Below are 19,281 nucleotides of genomic sequence, written 5' to 3'. Positions count from 1 at the left end.
AGTCTGAACAAAGTTCGAGGGAAAACCAGCCTTTACATGCAGGTCTCTGGATGATATGGTAGATATCCCATAAGACTATTTCACACTCCAGAGCAGTGGTAGTCAACCGGTGGTCCATAAGGTCTGAAAGGTTGGCGACCACTGCTCTAGAGGACATTTTTCCTCAGGCAACCTCACAAAGATCCTTAGTCATCTAAGAATACCCAAGATTTGGGTTGGGGGAGCAAGTGTCTTTTCTCCTTCAGAGCTAAAGAGAGTTCAGTCTCTCATTTAACCAGCAATGATTTCATTCAGACTTGCAGTAAGCAAAGCCAAAATTAAAAGCAGTCACCCATTTTTTTTTTTTCCTTTCCCTGGGTTATCTCAACCCATATCTACCTCGAGGATTTTATAAGAACTGCTCAAATAAAGTTAGGGCCTGCCACTTAAAGTTGGAATTCCAAGAGAAAACTCACCCAAGTTCACCCCATGCAAAGCAGGGAGCTGGTGGGGCACAAGGGGCCCATGTTGTACCAAGCACCAGGTCTGGGTCCACAGGGTGATCCTGCGAAGGCTTCTTTAGAATCCTGCTCTCTGCTCCAAGTAAATTTCAATGTCAGAGATGTCCAAACCTGTAGAAATTGTTTGTAAGGGTTTATTTGAGTCAAACTGGTGACATGCTAGATCTCAGATGTTCTGGAGAATGACAGTTTGGCAATTTCTTTTATACATTTGAGATTAATGAGGGATGTAAGGAAGATTACATAAAGTGGAAGAAATAGAGGTACATGATAGTTAAGATTATATATGCTCCCTCAGGGGTGGTTACAGAAAGGTCTGGAAAAGACGATTATTGTCATTTCAAAAGTGTGTAAACCGAGTTGCACAAGAACAATGGACAGGGCTTACTTAAGGCAAAGATAAACCTTTTATAGTCCTGTGCCTGACTACTCACCATGACCTGCCCAGTTAGAATTTATGGTCATGTCTGTAATGTTACTTTTAAAAATACATATATTTTTATTGATTTCAGAGAGGAAGGGAGAGGGAGAGATAGAAATGTCAATGATGAGAGAGAATCATTGATCACCTGCCTCCTGCATGCTCCACACTAGGGATCTAGCCCTCAACCCAGGCATGTGCCCTGACTGGGAATCGAACCATGACCTCCTGGTTCATAGGTCGATGCTCAACCACTGAGCCCGTTGGGCTGTAATGTTACTTTCGGTCAGACTAATTACTAAGCCCCTATTTCGGCCTTGCCTTTATATTCTTTTAAAGGGAATGTAGAAAAAATCAAGTTGTGTGTGAGAGCTGGACTCTTTAGGAACCATTTCAATAAGAAATCAGTGGACCTGTATTGGGTAAGAATTAGAAAACAAAAAGTCTATCTTTAAAAATGACAGCCATATTACAAACATGTTTTGGGAAGTCTTAGGTTACACCATCCGTTTCAAGGGAAAGAAAAAGGGTCGGGTGAGAGTGAAGGGGTTCAGAATAAGCCTCCCCAAAATTGCCTCTTTGGCATGTGGATTACTTTCAGCTGAAGTCAATCAAGGCCCAGAAGACTCAGCAAGAGCTTTTCACTTTCCCTTTAACAACCCAAATGAATTTAGATAGAAGGCCTGGTCCAGGAAGAGAGTTATCGCCAGAGATAACTGCAAAGAGTATGGGCTAGGTGTGGCAAGCTGGAGGGAGGTCCTGTTTGTTCAAAGTCCAAGGTCCTCTATTTCTGCTTAGTATGGCAAACATTTGTTTACCAAAAGTTGGGTCTTCCTATCTTCCTGTGAATTGTCTTCTTTCCCTTTGAAGCCCCAATTACCTACCCCCTTCTCCAGTTGTCTGGGGGAGTTGATTTAACCAGCCAAAGAACCTAGAAGGGAAGAAAAACCTGCAGGAGAAAAACCACAAAGATGCCTCACCCAGTTAAACTGATATGTAATTCTTGGCATTTATGGGCTTTTTCTTATTTAATCCTTGTAACAACTATAACAAGGTTTATTTTTGCGTTAAGCAAGCCTTGTCCGTGAGGTAGGACAAGCTTAGAAACTGTACTTGGTTGGACATCTTGACTCTTCTAAGAGGTTACGGGTCAGGAATTTTTCCTTTGCATCTTGTGTGGCACTGGACCCACTGTGTTTATTAACACCATGTTTGTATCAGCTGATCTTAACTGTGGTATATGTTAAATGGACATGTCCGAAATCACTGGCCAGGATGCCCGGGGTCACCTTCTTATCAAGGCCAAAAGTGACATCTGGGTCTAAAAGGTCTTAATAGTATTCTGTGTATTTTTATTACCAGCACTAGGAGAGAAGCAATGAGGCTGTCAGTCTATGCAGAGCTTTGCTTTTTTTGCAAGGCAAACATGAGAGCCCTTTCAAGTTGGTTCCAAATCTGTTTGTCATTGGAGCTCTCAGTACCACTCTCCCTGCCACGGTGGTGTTCTCTGTGTCTGACAACACCTAGCTGTTGCAGAGACAACAGGAGAGCAGAGTGGGGAGGAAGGGGATGTTGAGAGTGCTGGTTAGAGTCTTTTCAGGAACTATGAAGGAGTGAACTAGAACAAATATATGTGCTTGCATGATATGACCTCTTTCCTAAACTTACCAAACATTTTAGAGACTGGGTCTGAGGAAGCAAAGAGCTGATATATATATATTAAAAAATACATATATAAAATATATTTTTATTGATTTTAGAGAGGAAGAGAGAGAGAGAGAGAGAGAGATCGTTGATGAGAATCATTGGCTGCCTCCTGCACATCCCCCAGTGGGGATTGAGCCCACAACCCAGGCATGTGCCCTGACTGGGGAATTAAACTGTAGCCACCTCATTCATAGGTAAGTGCTCAACCACTGAGCCACACGGGCTGGGCAACGAACTGATTTTTAGATACCCCAGCACATTACTTCATGAGACTGTACAGCCTTAGGGAGTTACATGAACTAAGTAAAATTCAGACTTCTTCATTTTATTGGTGGAAACCAAATGAGTTTACCTTAAATAACAGTTTTTTCAAAAGTTCTTATCCAAATCAGATTTTAGGGATAAGAGCGATTTTGCTTACTTCAAATGGACTGAATGGCCTGTGGCACTCCTTTCCTAGACCACCTCCAGTAACACTGCAGCTTTGTTTTCAATAAACTGGTTTTCCAGGCACAGCTTTGGGGTTCTAAGAATTAGCAGGAGCAGTCCTTTAAAATACTAGAATTCCCTTTGCATGGAGCTAGATCTGTCTTACAGAGTGTTTAAGTTTGTAATTTTAAAAGCCATTAGGATTAGTAGTCTCTCAGCACCAAGTGAGATCTCAGCATTTTTGTTTTTCTCCAGGTTTTACTGATTTGTTATTCCTGACAAGTCATAAACACTCTATTCTATTTCAGGCACAGTCTGAAAAAACAAAACAAACAAACAAAAAAAACTGCACACTGATGGGCCCTGAGCTTTCCTTCAAATCCGCTATTCTGCCATGGACTACCTGGGGCTCGGTGGATTATCCTGTGTCAGCCCATCCCTCTCGACTTGCTGGGAGCCTTGGGAGCAGCTGGAGCTCCCCATGAGTGAAGGCAGCAGTAGGGAAAATGGAGTTACCTCTATGCTATTGACAAGTGCCTGCTCACTTGTAGCATTGTCTTCTATGAGTCTCCAACCAAAGGGTGCTTCAGGCTCGCTCTAAACAGTTGGAGCTATTTAACTGCTGAATTTCTCCGTCTGAAGTATGTGAAACCCATGAGGGTGTGAAGATTAGCAGCTATCTGTAAAGCAGCTAGCATAGTGTGGTGTGTGGAGGCAGATACTTATCCTCCTTTTTCTTCTTTCCTGTCCCTGGCTTCTTGCAGGGATTCACTAGTGATCAGGACCCTAAATAGAAGTGCTGTCTGCAGACACTGCTAAGGTCAGGTAGGGCTGTTTTGATTTCTTCCCTACCAGATGGTTGCATCATTCTGTTGATGCACTTGTGTTCTCGTTTCACTCCAGTGGAGCCTGGAGATGTTTATCAGGGCCAAAGGTGACACCTGGGCCTAAAAGATCTTAATAGTATTCGGTGTATTTTTTATTACCAGCACTGGGAGAGAAGCACTGAGGCTGTCAGACTATGCAGAGCTTTGCTTGTCCCCACTGCATGTCAAACAGCAGAGCCCTTTCAAGTTGGTTCCAAATCTGTTTGTCATATGAGCTTCCTTGCAGTTTCAGGTTCATTCTGTCCTACAGTGACTTCTCATAAGACAGGAAAGAGCAGTAATAAAACATTATGTCTTTAAAAAACAACAACAAAACATTGTCTTGCCATGGTAGGTTTTGTCCAGTGATTAGAGCGTCAGCCCACACATCAAAGGTTCATGGGTTCGATCCCCAGCCCTAGTTGAGGCACATGCGGGAAGCAACCAGTTGATGTCTCTCTCTCATCGATGTCTGTCTGTCTGTCTATACTCGGGTGAGGATTAACAACAAAACATTATGTCTCATCTGCTCTAGATTTGCAGATGAGTTGACCTGAAGTGCAAAAAAAAAGTTTAAGAAAGAGACAGCTCCCTCAAGCATGACAGGCAGACTTTCCTTCCATATTTATAATATTTTCTCTTTTCATTATCACTCTAAGATTCTTTAAAAATTAATGAGTAGAGCCCTGGCTTCAGTGGATAAGGCATCAGCCTGTGACTGAAGGGTCCCGAATTCAATTCAGTTGCAGGCTCCCGGCTCTGGTCCGGGGCATGCGAGAGGCAACCAATCGATGTGTCTCTCTCATATCAGTGTTTCTCTCTATCTCTCCCTCTCCCTTCCACTCTTGCTAAAAATCAATGGGAAAAATATCATTGGGTGAGGATTAAAAAAGAAAATTAGAACATTTCTTGTGTCTTTTGAACTAGATTTGCCACAGCACTCTGACAAAGTCATAGCTTCATTATTACTCAGTTCATCGAGCTCTTACAAAAAATAACCTCCCATCAGCCTCCCCACTTCTCAGAAACTCTGGCCTGTGGGTTGCAAATCATGTTCTCTACAACCTCATATTGCATTGCTCCAATATGCAAACTTCTCATTTCTATTAAATTGCTTAACTGTTTTCCAAACCTGGAATGTACAGTTCTTTCAGGCCCTGTTCATCTTTAGAAACCAATGCTTTGCTCTACTCCACTAGTCCTTTGGGTGCTACAATGCTATGTAATAGTAGGTGTTAGAGGATAAAGCTCCTAGGAGGCTATAGCAGGATGGCATAGTATATTCACTGATTCAGCTCTTTAATGATTAGAAGTTAGGATTACCATAGTTAGGATCCATAACATAAGCTTTAGTATTTGAGTTCTTAGTTATTAAAGATTATGGCAGCTGCCCAGGCAGGTGTGGCTCAGTTGGTTGGGCATCATCCCATGCACTGAAAGGTTGCTGGTTCAATTCCCTGTCAAGGCACATGCCTGGGTTGCGGGCTTTAACCCCAGGAGGAGGTGTGGTAGGGGGTGTGCTGGAGGCAGCTGATTGATGTTTCTCTCTTACATTGATGTCTCTCTGTCTCCCTCTCCCTTCCTATCTCTCCAAAAAAATAAATAAAAATATTTTAAAAACAAAAAGGTATGGCAATAGAATTTAAAAGAACTCATTTTGCTATCTGCCAAAATCCATTCTCATAATCTTTTGGACATAGCTTAGACCTGCACTTGCTGTATAATGTCATGTGAGCAGGAGTGATGTGTCACTTCTAGAGCAGGGCCTTTAAACGTAGAGGTGTGCCTTCTCAATGTTTTCTTCCTCTCCCACTGCCTTGAACCTGGGACCCTAGGCATGGCAGAACCATAAGTGAAAGAAGCCTGGTCTCTGAATCACTGCGTGAAGGAAAGGTTCCTGCTGACCTATAATATCTACCTGGATGTTAAATGAACAAGAAACCAATTTACTGTGTTTGAGCCATTATTTTGGGGAGGGTTCATTACAGCAGTTTGGCCTACTCTAACAAACTTATTTAAAAGAATAGTACACAAAATAAAATAATAGTACAGATTATGTTTGTGCAAAAAGGTCTGCCAGGATAGAGTAGTCAAGCCTAGGGAGTAGGATAGGGGACTGTCACCCTTAGGCACTTATCAATTTTACAAAAAATTTCTATTTTTTGTAAGAAAGAAAACAACGAAAGTTAGCAAAATAGTGCTGGTACTAACTTTACTTGTTGTAGGAGTCATTCCTTGACCACCCCGGTTGTCACTGAATTTCCTTTCACTCCTTTAGCACTCATTTTCCCTAGTTCTTTCCTGAAACTTATTGTGGAAATGAAAGAGCAGAGTTGGGAGTCATATAGGGTAGGCCACTCAGATAGGGCCTCTCAAGACATTAATCCCTTCAGGGGGTCTGACCATCCATGAACAGAACTCTTTTTTAAAAAAATATATTTTTATTGATTTTTTTACAGAGAGGAAGGGAGGATAGAGAGTTAGAAACATTGATGAGAAAGAAACATCAATCAGCTGCCTCCTGCACGCCCCCTACTGGGGATGTGCCCAAAACCAAGGTACATGCCCTTGACCGGAATCGAACCCGGGACCCTTGAGACCGCAGGCCGATGCTCTATCCACTGAGCCAAACCGGCCAGGGCGGAACTCTTGATATGTGCAGAGCTTAGCAGGCTCTCAGACCCAGAGATTCATGCTAACCATGATGTATAACCCCAAATGCGTAAGCGTAATTATGGTGAGCAACAGCCTTCCAGGATCCACTGTCAGGAAGCCCTCTTGCTTATATGAGGGCAACTGGGAAACTAAGTAAATAACCAGAGGCCTGTTCCCTGAACAAGCAATCAGAGAAAATGGAGTTGCATAATCATGAAGAACTGACCATCCAGCCTGTGAGTTAATCTAGTGATCCACTCCACAGTTACATATTTAATGACCAAAATCCTTTTAGGAAATTCAGTCTCTCTTTCTTGAAGTGTTGTTAGAAGACCACCAAATTCTCTTTAGGTTCCTTTTAAAGTTTTCCACAGCTTCTGATAAGTAAATAATAGTCAAGTACTGTTTGCTGTCACACTTCTCTAAGTCTACATCCTAGATTCCATGATTGGACTTGAATGCTCCTCAAGTTCTGTCACTTATCCACCAGGTTGATCGCTTTAATTTTCATGTGCTACTTCTTGGTCATGTAAGGATTAAATGAGTTAAAAGTAGTTTTCAAAAATTATTTAATATGAACATTATTAATTAGATTATACAACCCATATAAAACACCAGACATGCCCTGATACCTTAAACCTAGTACGAACCTAAATGCTTGATGTGGTTTAAGGAGGTGCTGAGATAAACATGGATGTGGAAGTAGAAGCATCCAAGTGTAGGTACTGCCATTCAAAATCTGCCCGTCTCAAGACTGTGTTGTCAACAATGGCAAGATCTGATATTGATTTGAAAGTTAAAGCTTCATTTCTCTTAAATCTAAAGTGTCCTGCATATTTTGAGATTTAGTAAAGTGCATAATGACTTTATGCATGGCTTTTTCCCCTTGATTTTTAAAGATGTTTTATTTGGTCTTTTTTCTCTATGTTCCCAATGTCTTTGGTCTGTTATCGTATTTTTCTTCTCCTATTTCAACAGCTTCCCCCTTTCTTCTATTTAGTTGCCCAGATCATCTCTAGTTCTAGGCCTTTTAAAAAATTATTTTTTAAAATTCAGTGACCAAAAGACACATATAGAATTCTAGCTGAAGGTGCATTATACCTGTAATTGAAAATAGGATAAGGTTTTCTGTTTTGCTTCCAGTATCCCTTTTAGTAGTGATCCCTTGGTCTTAATCCAAATCTTTAACACAAATTTCTGCAAATATTAAGATGTCTATCCTGCCAAGCCAGTGTGGCTAAGTGGTTGAGCATCAACCTAGGAACCAGGAGATCATGGTTTGATTCCTGGTCAGGGCACATTCCCGGGTTGTGGGCTCGATCCCCAGTAGGGGATGTGCAGGAAGCAGCTGATCAATGATGCTCTCTCATCTGATGTTTCTATCTCTCTCTGCCTCTCCCTTCCTCTCTGAAATCAATAAAAATATATTTTAAAAAAGACAAAAGATGTCTATCCTGTGACCACTTCTCCTCCTCCCCCAACATACGTGTACTTCAGTTTAAGCAGGACCTTAAGGATACAATGTATGGTAATGTTCTGTTCTCTGGTAATTCAGATTTCTTCCTGATAGAGTTAGATTATTTAGTCCTCATCCTAAACATGGCTAAGATGGAAAGACTAGTATTTACACCAAAGATAAAAATTAATGTGTAGTGACTGGTATCCCAGTTCTTTGAAATATGTGAAACCTTAGTGAGGAAAAGTTACAGCTTATTGTCAGAATATATCACTAGTTCTTTTTTTGTTTATTTTTTTAAAGAGTAGTCAGTGTCTTCATTGGCTGAACAAGCTACTTGAGGGAAATGAAGCAGGAGTGGGGGGCCAGCCTTGCTTCATGGGCTTTGTAGGCAATGGAGAACTGGCCCATGTAGTGCCAATTATCTTGGGCTTGATTCCCACCTGGGTGAAGGTCTTGCCAATGGAGACACCCACCACGCTGTCCACTGTCTCCTGCAGGATGATCCTGTCCCACAGGTGTGTTCACCTTGGCTTCTCTCTCCTGGTTGGCTTTGTACAGGGGCTTCAAATGCTGCTTCAGCCTCTGCTGCCTCTATGCAGTGGTGTCACGGTGATAGCTGCTAGGAGGCCATGTCCAGCAGCTGGTCAAGGTGCACACCACGGAAGGTTTGCTTCTGCTCCAGCTCCATGTCCACTGCCTTGTTGGTTCTTCAGAGAGGACTGTCTAGTTCTTAAAGTGGTGCAATCAAGAGGGATTCTTTGGGCCCTAGCTGGTTTGGCTCAGTGGATAGAGCATCAGCCTGCCAACTGAAAGGTCCCAGGTTTGATCCACAGTAGGGGGTGTGCAGGAGACAGCTGATCCATGGTTCACATCATTGATATTTGTCTCTCTCTCTCTCCCTCTCCCTTCCTCTCTGAAATCAATATATATATATTTTTTAAGTGGGACTCCGGGAGACAACTACATAGTCAAGAATACAAACTTTGGGGGCAGATGGCCTGGATTTGTTCCTGATTCTGGCATTTAGCAGCTGTGTGACCTTGAGACCTAGTTTATAACATGAAAATTTCTGTATGTGTAGTTTTGTCCTAAATTAACTTTAAATCCTGTTGGTATTTTACTTCCATGCTATAACTCTGGAATAGAGGTTTAATTGCTCCAAATTTCGTGATGGTTAATGTCAGTTAACATTTCTGGGCTTCACTTTCCAAAACCTCTTCTTTATTTGCAAAATGGTGTTCCTGATAGAATCTACCCCACAGGATTGCTAGGAGGTCATCCTGACAGTCATGTTACGTTTTGAATTTTACTGAGACAAAATGAGGTTGTCTTGGTCACAAGTTATTTGTGGCCCAGGCCAGTAAGAGTTGGAATACCATTTCCAATTAATCTTATCATCTCCACTTGTTTCTAGGCTGCCACCTAAAGGACTTTGGAGATTTGAGTTTCACTCCAGTCCCCAAAGATGATCTGTACAACAACCTGATAGCAAATCCTCGCTCGGTGGGCCTCGCCAACCAGGAACTGGCTGAGGTAGTTAGCAGAGCAGTATCAGGTGGCTACAGCTGTGTCACAGTGGGAGGAGACCACAGGTAAGTTGGGAGCCAGTGGTGGTGGTGGGGCTACATTGCATGGTGCTTTGGGCTAATCAATGAGCTTGTCTCAGTTTCCTGAGTAAACTATCCTTCAGAATTTTCAGGGTATGATGGGAAAAAAATTAATAATCAGAAACTCATATGAAATAGAGAGGCCAGAAATAAAAGCTGTCATGCCCTGTCAGTTGATCTTGAAGTACAGCAGCAGGAACTCTTTGTAACAGCCCTTTCAACTTCTTTCCCCCTCTATAAAATAATTCCCTCTCCTTTGTTTTAGTAAATTTGCATGTGGCCCGCCATGGATACATGTTCGGGGTTACAATTCTGTTGTTCCTGAAGAAACCCATTTTCCTGGGGGAAAATCTGGCTGACTTTTAAAGTCAACAATGCATAACAGCATTTTTTAAAATAAGCATTTATTTATTTTTATTTATTTGTTAATCCTCACCCAAGGATATTTTTTTCCATTTATTTTTAGAGAGAGTGAAGAGAGGAGGAGAGACAGAGAGAAACATCAGTGTTAGAGAGACACATTGACTGGTTGCTTCCCGCACATGCCCTGACCAGGCCACATGCCCTGACCAGAGCTAGGGATCAAGTGCACAACCAAGGTACATGCCCTTGACCGGGAATCAAACCCGAGACCCTTCAGTCCTCAGGCTGACGCTCTATTCACTAAGCAAAACCAGCTAGGGCCATAATAGCATTTTGATGGCGAAGATTATGAGCTGCTGGAGGCACATGTAGTTTTTTTTGTATAGTAGGAGGACAAGTTCAAAGTAAACTAAGCAAAGCTTTTAGACACAGTCCAGTGTTTCATGCTTACCTCTTAGAAAGCTTTCTTAAGAAACTGTCTTATGACTTTCATTTGGCTATTGGGAGGATTGGAAGGATAGGCTGAACTTTTTGGGTCTTCTTTTTTTTTTTTTTTTTTTTTTTAAGCATTTCTGCTCATAGGTTTGTTCCAAATTCCCCACTTGTCATATGAATGCATTCTCTGTCTCCACAGTAACTGACCCTAGGTGACTGACACAATAGATTCTTCCTCTCTTAGTGAATCAGCATGAACTGTATTGAACACTGTTCTGATGTGTTCTCAAGGGATTGTGGGAAACTTGTGACCTATTGGGCCTAGATAAAATAAATACGTATGGCATGAAAGAAATTAAATTCTACAGAATTTCAGAGATCAGTCTGGACTAGAGTAGTCAGATTTCACAGGGGAGCTAAGAAATGACAGTTTTTGTTAAAAAGAAAAAAATGGCATTAAAGTACTAGGAGTATTAAGCACTTCATATATATTCTCAGTTAATCATCATAGTAATGACATGAGTGGAGCAAATATAGTTTTATCTGACTTACTGCTGGGAACACTGAGGGTCAGAGGTTAGATAACTTACCCAAGGTCTAGAGCCAGGAAGTAGAGCTGGGATTCAAATCCAATAGGCAATTCACTTTTCTTTTGAGTTCCAATTTAGCAACTTTCCTTAAGATGCTTAGAGAGCTTTTCAGATCACTTAAAAGAAGTTAAATCTTTGTTACAACTGGAAAGCAGGTAGATTCTTCAGTATGAGTAAAATTTTAGGTAGAATAAGAAAGTAGTCCCAGGTTCTCTAATGAGATGTAATTAAATCAACCAGAGTGTAAGTCTCCTGCCTCTTAGCTTAGTGCTCTCAAAGTTCATTTATATTGTCGGTCTTCTCATTTTCTCAATGTAGACTGCTTATCAGTATGATTATCATAGTCCTTGGCTTTTCTTTTGTCTATAGCTACCTATATTGCAGCTCTGTCACTGCTCCCAATTTCCTATTCAGTGCTAAAACCTAGGCTATCTGGAAGATTCTAGACAGGAAGGGATGAGTGTAAAACCCGAATAGCTATTGAACATTTTAAAGGAAGATAAATTTTTTGTTGTTCCCGGGGATATTTTTCCACTGACTTTTAGGGAGGGAGGGAGGGAGGGAGGAGGAGGGGACATCAATGTGAGAGAGACACATCGATTGGTTGCCTCCTGCATGCATCCTGATGGGGGGTGGGGGAGGGATGGGGGGACGGGATCGAACCTGCAACCCAGGTATGTACCCTTGACTGGGAATGGAACCTGAGACCCTTTGGTGCACAAGGCCGATGCTCTGACCCTCTAACAACTGAGCAACACCGGCCAGGGCGAGGAATAGGAATTTTTAGGGTCACTGCTCCTTTTATATACAACATACAGTATGGACTTAATCATCAAACCAACTCTGACTTAAACAGACTGAGATTAGTATCCCTGCCTTTTAGAAAAGGAAACTGAAGTCTAGAGAAATTAGATGACTTATCCTAGATCATACACCTCTTCCTGGCGGGGGGGTGGGGGGGACAACACAGCATTCTGACTTAATCCACTGCTTTTAGCACTGGACCATGCTATTCCTCAAAAAGGCCCTATGTGGGGCATGCAGGTGAAAATGCTGTCACATGCTATCCTGACCAAGAAGGATGACTACAGTTAGTTCCTAAGATGCTTAAGCTGCATTTCCCATCTATGTCAAATTCTTTAGTTACAGAAGATGGGAAGCTTTCCAACCACTATTTCATCTGCTATATTTCTACAGCTGAGACAGGACAGTTGGCTAATATAAAAGGTACCAAGGATAAGGAAAGGCAAAAACAGAAACAATGATATTTGAATGTTATACTAATGTATATAACATGCAAATAAACTTGTATTTTATTCAGTGCTCTAAAAGAGGTTTTTAATTGGGTTGCTCTGTTAAAGACTTAACTTTGATTTTTCATTTTAGAAAGTATCACTTATTTTTAAAAGCTATAAGGCTGACTTTTACCCTTAAAAAGTTAATGTAACTAATTCTTTGAAAGTGATAATTAGATCTCCCTGGTTTCACTTAGAGGCATTTATGAGTTGTTACATATAGACCACATCCTTTAACTGGATTTCCTTCTTGAGCAAGTATTTAAGGTCCCTTTTTGGATCAAATTTTAGGGATTTGGGGGCAGTCTGTCACACTGCAGGGGATAACCAGTGGTCAGCTTTGAACGTTTAGAGCCTTCCATTTCTCCCTAACTCACTCACTCAACCTCAGCACCGTAGATTCTGTCTCATCCAAATCCTGCCTTAGTCTGGGGCCCTGACTTTGCCCCGAGGACAAAGTATGAGCTGCATTGGCTGAGGATATTTGTTATTGGTGATGTTTGCCAAGCAGAGGGCCTTGAAGATTATTGGAGACTGGTGACCCTTGAACAACTCAGGGGTTAAGGGCACTAACCCCCTGCACAGTTGAAAATCCAAATACAACATTTCACTCACCAAAAACTTAAGTTGTCCCTTGGTATCTGCAAAGGATTGGCTCCAAGGCCCTCCCGCCAATACCAAAATCAGTGGATACGCAAGTCCTTTATCTAAAATGGTATAGATCAATGCATATAGTTGACCCTCTGCATCCAGACTTCCAATCGTGGATTGAAAATAGTTACGGTTTGTTTCAGTGGTTAGAGCGTCGGCCCGTGAACTGAAGGGTCTTGGGTTTGATTCTGGTCAAGGGCACATACCTCGGTTGCAGACTTGATCCCTGGCCCCTGTTGGGGCACATGCGGGAGGCAACCAATCTCTCTCTTTCTCCCTCCTTCCCTTCTACTCTCTTTGGAAAATCAATGGAAAAAAGACCCTGAGGTGAGGATGTTTAACAAAACAAACAACAACAAAAAAGTTACAGGTATTTATTGAAAGAAATCCATGTAGTTCAAACCTGTTGTTCAAGGGTTATCTATATTTGTTCTTTACAGCTTGGCAATTGGTACCATTAGTGGCCACGCCCGGCACTGCCCAGACCTTTGTGTGATCTGGGTTGATGCCCATGCTGACATCAATACACCCCTCACCACTTCATCTGGATGTCTCCATGGACAGCCCGTTTCCTTTCTCCTCCGAGAACTACAGGACAAGGTCAGTAGGCCAAGATGAAAAGAAAGTCGAATGGCTTGCAGGGGCTTGAGGGTCCAGTTCAGTAAGATTTCTGTGAAGGATGGGTTGCCAGTGGTAGAAATGCTTACAACGTCTTCATTTGTTCATCAAACATTATTATGGGCCAGGCAGTCTGTTAGATGCTAGAAATATAAACATGACTAGGGATATAAAGATGGTCCCTGCTCTTGGGGGTTCATAATCATCTAAGAAAGGAAGGTGGTACTGGGTAACTCTAGTGATCAGAAAACCCACAGCTTGAGCACTTCTTGGTTACAGGCTCCCAGGCCTCACTTTCAGACGCATTTGTCTAGAATCCAAGTAAAACCATGATTACCTCTAGGTAATATTTTTCTAGGCTGTTCAAAAGACACTGGAGTCTAGGCATAGACTAGAATCTGTTTATCCCTCCCCTCAGTGAGGGGCCAAGTTAAACCAGGAATAACAAAGGTTATTCATTAGGCAGAATTCATGTTTTGGCTGCCAGCAACTTGAGATGACAACTGGGTTATGTTCCAAGAACCAATCTGTAAATAATTCTAAAAATAATATGAAAAGGGCTAATCAGCAGTACTCCTGCTATTTAGGTAAGTTAATGAGAAACCAAGACCACCTTAGGAGAAGAAATTTTTATTCTGCTTGAGAATGCTATACTGTGTTCTTCAGTTGCCTTTCTGAATCATTTCTACTTGTATCAATTTTCTTCCCAGATCAAGTGTGTCTTGTGTTGCTTAAGCATACCTTGTAGATGGATGACAAAGCAAACTGCATATAATGGGAAGCATGTGGTGATTATCTTGGCGAGACCAAAAATCCTTGATGAATCCTGTTAATTCCTCTGTCTATATAGGTGCCACAGCTCCCAGGATTTTCCTGGATCAAACCTTGTATCTCTTCCCAAAGTATTGTGTATATTGGTCTAAGAGATGTGGACCCTCCTGAACAGTAAGTTGAGATATAGGGTTAAACTTTGGGCCCATCCTGGCCATTTCCGTTCCATTTGATAAGTTGTTCCTTGCCTTAACTTGTTGTAGACCACTGTAAAGACAAAACCCCATCTAAATGTGCATTTAACTTGCTATTTAAACTAATGATTCCTTCCTTTCTATCTCATTACAGTTTTATTTTAAAGAATTATGATATCCAGTATTTTTCCATGAGAGACATAGATAGACTTGGTATCCAGAAGGTCATGGAACAGACATCTGATCTGCTGATTGGCAAGTAAGTAACTACAACAGATGTCTACACTAGGTTCCCAGGGTAATACAGCAGCTCCCAGGGGGCAGCATACTTTAGCTTTTCTCTTGATAGTAGCTTTTCTTTCAAATAAAAGCAAAACATGTATGTATAAAAATTTCAAATAATTTAGAAAGGGAGAATATGAAACATCCTATCTAATAAAAGAGTAATATGCAAATTAACCATCACTCCGCTATACCCACAAGCCACGCCCACCAGCCACTCCCACCAGCCAATCAGGAGCAAATATGCAAATAAACCCAACCAAGATGGCTACGGCCACAGAGAGCAGGAGGGAGGCATGGGTTTCCCCGGCAATGGAGGAAGCCACGCTTTCTGCCTGCCCTTGCCGGCCTAGGCCTCCACTCAAGGCTACAAAGTTTCAATGATAGAAGTTACATAAACCCAAACAGAAATGGCGGCAGCCAAGGATCTGGAAAGAGCAGGAGTCTAGGGTTGCCCCCGGCTATGGAGGAAGCCAAGCTTCTGCAGCCCTGGTGGGCCCAAACAGAAATGGCTGCCACCTCGGAGCAAGCAGAAGGCTTGGCTCTGCTCCAGGCTACAAAGTTTCACTGTAGAAGATAAACAAACCCCAGATCCCAGGGCCTCTGCTTGGGTCGCCAGGGGGTGTGGCCAGCCTGCAAACCACCACAGGCCCCTCACCCAGGCTGCCCCACGCCCCAAGGGAACCCCCACCCTGATCCGGGACACCCTTCAGGGCAAACCAGCTGGCCCCCACCCATGCACCAGGCCTCTAGCCTATCTAATAAAAGAGTAATATGCAGATTGACCATCACTCCAACACACAAGATGGCTGCCCCCATGTGATCAAAGATCCTGCCCCCATGTGGACACAAGATGGCCACCACAAGATGGCCAGCAAGGGAGGGCAGTTGGGAGGGACCAGGCCAGCAGGGGAGGGCAGTTGGGAGGGACCAGGTCTCCAAGGGAGGGCAGTTAGGGGTGACCAAGCCGGCAGAGGAGGGAAGTTGGGGCGACCAGGCCTGCAGGGAAGGGCAGTTAGGGGTGACCCGGCTGTCAGAGGAGGGAAGTTGGGGGCGACCAGGCCTGCAGGGGAAAGGCAGTTGGGAGGGACACAGGCCTGCAGGGGAGAGCAGTTAGGGGTGACCAGGCCTGCAGGGGAGGGCAGTTAGGGGTGACCAGGCCTGCAGAGGAGGGCAGTTAGGGGCAAACAGGCTGGCAGGGGAGTGGTTAGGGGGTGATCAGGCTGGCAGGCAGAAGCAGTTAGGGGCAATCAGGAAGGCAGGCAGGCGAGCAGTTGGGAGCCAGCAGTCCTGGATTGTGAGAGGGATGTCCGACTGCCCGTTTAGGCCCGATTCTACTGGGATCGGGCCTAAACGGGCAGTTGGACATCCCTCGAGGGGTCCCAGATTGGAGAGGGTGCAGGCTAGGCTGAGGGACACCCCCCCCCCACCCCGTGCACGAATTTCGTGCACCGGGCCTCTAGTAGGTAATATTCTTCCTCTGGGGTTGCAAGGGGGTTTCCTTGAAATCATTGCCCAGATTCTCTCTCTCTCATGAATTTCTCTTTAGCTCCATTTTTAATGCTTATCTTTTGAGATGAGAAGCATTCATTGTTCTAATTGTACCATTCTTCCTAGCCTCACTATTTCTTCATCTGAAAGGAGTTTTTTTTTGTTTTTGTTTTTAATCCTCATCTGAGGATATGCCCTTTCAAATTTATTTTAGAGAGAGGAAGGGGGGAGGGCGAGGAAGAGAGAGAGATGTAAGAGACATCGATCAGTTGCCTCCTGTACATACCCCAACCAGCGATCAAACCCAAAACCTGGGTATGTACTCTGACCAGGAATCAAACCTGTGACCTTTCAATGTACAGGATGATGCTCCAACTGAGCCACACTAGCCATGGCCAACTGAAGGAAGTTTTATATTAAGCAAAACTTGGTAGTGGATAAAGATGGCAGGTGAATGCTAATCAAATGCTAGTAAGAGCATTTTCTCAGTGCTGAGTCTTTTTAACTGCCATCTGCTAAGAAATTTAGTTGTTTAGCATATAGGTGTCATATATTAGTTTCAGTCATTGGACACCTGGGATAAATTAAAGTTAGAATCGGGCGATGATAAGATTGCAGATCTAACCCTGGCCGTTGTGGCTCAGTTGGTTGAGCATTGTCCCATGTGCCAAGAGGTCACCAATTTGACTCCCAGTCAGGACACATGCCCAAGTTGTGGGCTTGATCCCCAGTAGGAGGAGTGCAGGAGGCAGCTGATTGATGTTTCTCTCTCTCCCCGATCCCCTCTCCTTCCTCTCTCTAAAATTAATAACGTATTTTAAAAAAAGATTTCAAATCTAAAGTCAGACTTAAGTTCAGCTAATGTTACACTCTGAGAGAATAAAAGCAAATGTAATACAAATGAAATTAGAATCTATCAGAGCCCAAGGTCATATGAAAGTGAAGAATTCCCTCTACTGACAATTGTTAATGTAAGAGGCTTTAATTTAATTCTCAGGGTAAGTCAAAAATATAAATTGGAATTAGTCTAAGGCACACAGAACATGGCAAAATTATGAAATGGAGTATAAAAATTAATAGGCAAATACTCAGTAACTTCTAAAATAGAAAACCTGGAAATTTGATGCATTAACAAAGTACCAGGACTAACAGCAACAAAATCAAGAAGTTGCTTCTGCAGGGAGCATGAATGTTCAGGCACAACCAAATGACTATTCTCTTATCCTTCTCCTTTCAAGAAGACAAAGGCCAATCCATCTGAGTTTTGATATTGATGCATTTGACCCTACACTGGCTCCAGCCACAGGAACTCCTGTTGTAGGGGGACTGACCTATCGAGAAGGCATGTATATTACTGAGGAAATACACAACACAGGTAAGTAGTGATTAACCTGTTCACTACATAGGTAAATATGGTGAAGCCTCTTGTCTGCCAGAGGCATCTTTTCTACTTTTCATGTCATTGTAGACATTGTTTTTGCCTAACCTGGTTATTGCTAAAAGTCATGCGGTCAGGCTACTAAGGGATAGTCATTTAGAGGCATGTTTGCATCTGGCTCATACCAAAATATGGTAAGGTAATACTGCATAAAAAGTTGTCTTCTTAAACACTTAGTATACACAAGAATAACCTGCCAAACTAAAGCAGTTCTTTGCATCTGCACTGTCCAAAGGCCAATTAAGATTAAAAGCCAACACGAACTAGCTCTAATTTTTACCTTCAATTAAGAAGTTGGTTCGCTCGGAGTTAGGAATGCGAAGTTAAAGCTTCCCTTGGAGATATTTCAAAGCTACATGTAGAGCAAGTCTTATATTGGAGCTTGTTTAATAGGAGCTTTAATACAGGAACAGTGGAAAATAAATGGCTGACAGAAAGATTAATAAAATGAATGCTAGGTTTATCAAGAGTGGCTACCAAGGAGTTACTGTCCCAAAACTCATATTTGTTTACAAACAATTTCTTTCTTTAAAAAATAAAATTTTTTTATTTTGTTAATCCTCACCTGAGAATATTTTTTCCACTGCTTTTCAGAGAGAGTAGAAGGGAGGGAGGGAAAGAGAAAGAGAAAGATTGATGTGAGAGAGACACATCGATTAGTTGCCTCCTATGCGCATCCCAAAGGGGGGTTGAGGGAATCAAACCTGCAACCCAGGTACGTGCCCTTGACCAGGAATTGAAACCGAGACCCTTTGGTGAGCAGGCTGAGGCCCTAACCACTGCGCAACACCAGTCAGGGTAGCTGTTTCCATTTGTCTGAAAGCTTCTTAGTTTTAAGGCTACTTTAAATGACCTTTAATTGCAAAATTTAAACAACTCCTGCATGATACTTCAATATCATCTCATGAAATTAGGGTCTAAATAGCATAAAGACCCCAGACTGAAAGGTCTAGCCAGGGCGATAGGAAACCCTTGACCAGTTGGGATGGATGTGGGAATTGAGAAATGGTCTCCCTGGCTCTGGAGCCAACTAGACTCTTAGGCACTACAGAAAGGAAAATAATGCTTACCTATCAGATCTGACAGAGGCAAGGTAGTCTCATTCTCAGGCTCACAATCTTAGATGTTAATCGTCCTTGTGTTGGTGGCAAGTGAACCTGGGAGTTCGATCCTCCATTTTGGTTCCCAGTGACACCACTAGAGGCAGGGCTTAGTAACAGCTAGTACTTAGAAGGGGCGGTGGTCATACCTTGACCCTCTCTCTCCTGTTGCAATGTTACTGTATTCTAAACGACTGTCTATCATGACACTGTCAATTAGACACATAAAATAGTTTGCTTAAATAATTTACAGGGTGGCAATAATATAGAAAAACATGGGTAATATGTATTTTTTAAGAGCTCAAACCCTCTTGATTACTTCTGGGCTCTGCTGAAGGCCCAGCTTTAGTCGGTGGAATTCGGACACACAAGTTATCAGAGATGCAGATGCATGTGCAGGAACTGGTGG

The 19,281-nt window shown here is 42.6% G+C and overlaps 1 protein-coding gene across 2 annotated transcripts in view; it reads left to right on the top strand.

Annotated features, from left to right (window-relative positions):
* ARG2 (arginase 2) overlaps positions 1–19,281 on the top strand; it is a 37,387-nt gene that overhangs the window by 16,012 nt on the left and 2,094 nt on the right. For both annotated transcript variants that reach the window (XM_080680082.1, XM_080680083.1), the window contains exons 3-7: positions 9,452–9,629; positions 13,419–13,578; positions 14,447–14,541; positions 14,716–14,820; positions 17,573–17,709. In XM_080680082.1, coding sequence (XP_080536208.1) covers positions 9,452–9,629; positions 13,419–13,578; positions 14,447–14,541; positions 14,716–14,820; positions 17,573–17,709 — 675 coding nt within the window. The remainder of the gene's footprint in view (positions 1–9,451; positions 9,630–13,418; positions 13,579–14,446; positions 14,542–14,715; positions 14,821–17,572; positions 17,710–19,281) is intronic.

The sequence above is a fragment of the Plecotus auritus genome (assembly GCF_963455305.1).
Source record: "Plecotus auritus genome assembly, chromosome: 1".
Taxonomy (NCBI): Eukaryota; Metazoa; Chordata; class Mammalia; order Chiroptera; family Vespertilionidae; genus Plecotus; species Plecotus auritus.
The sequence above is the reverse complement of the archived record's forward strand: the minus strand, read 5'-3'. Positions and strand labels throughout refer to the sequence as shown.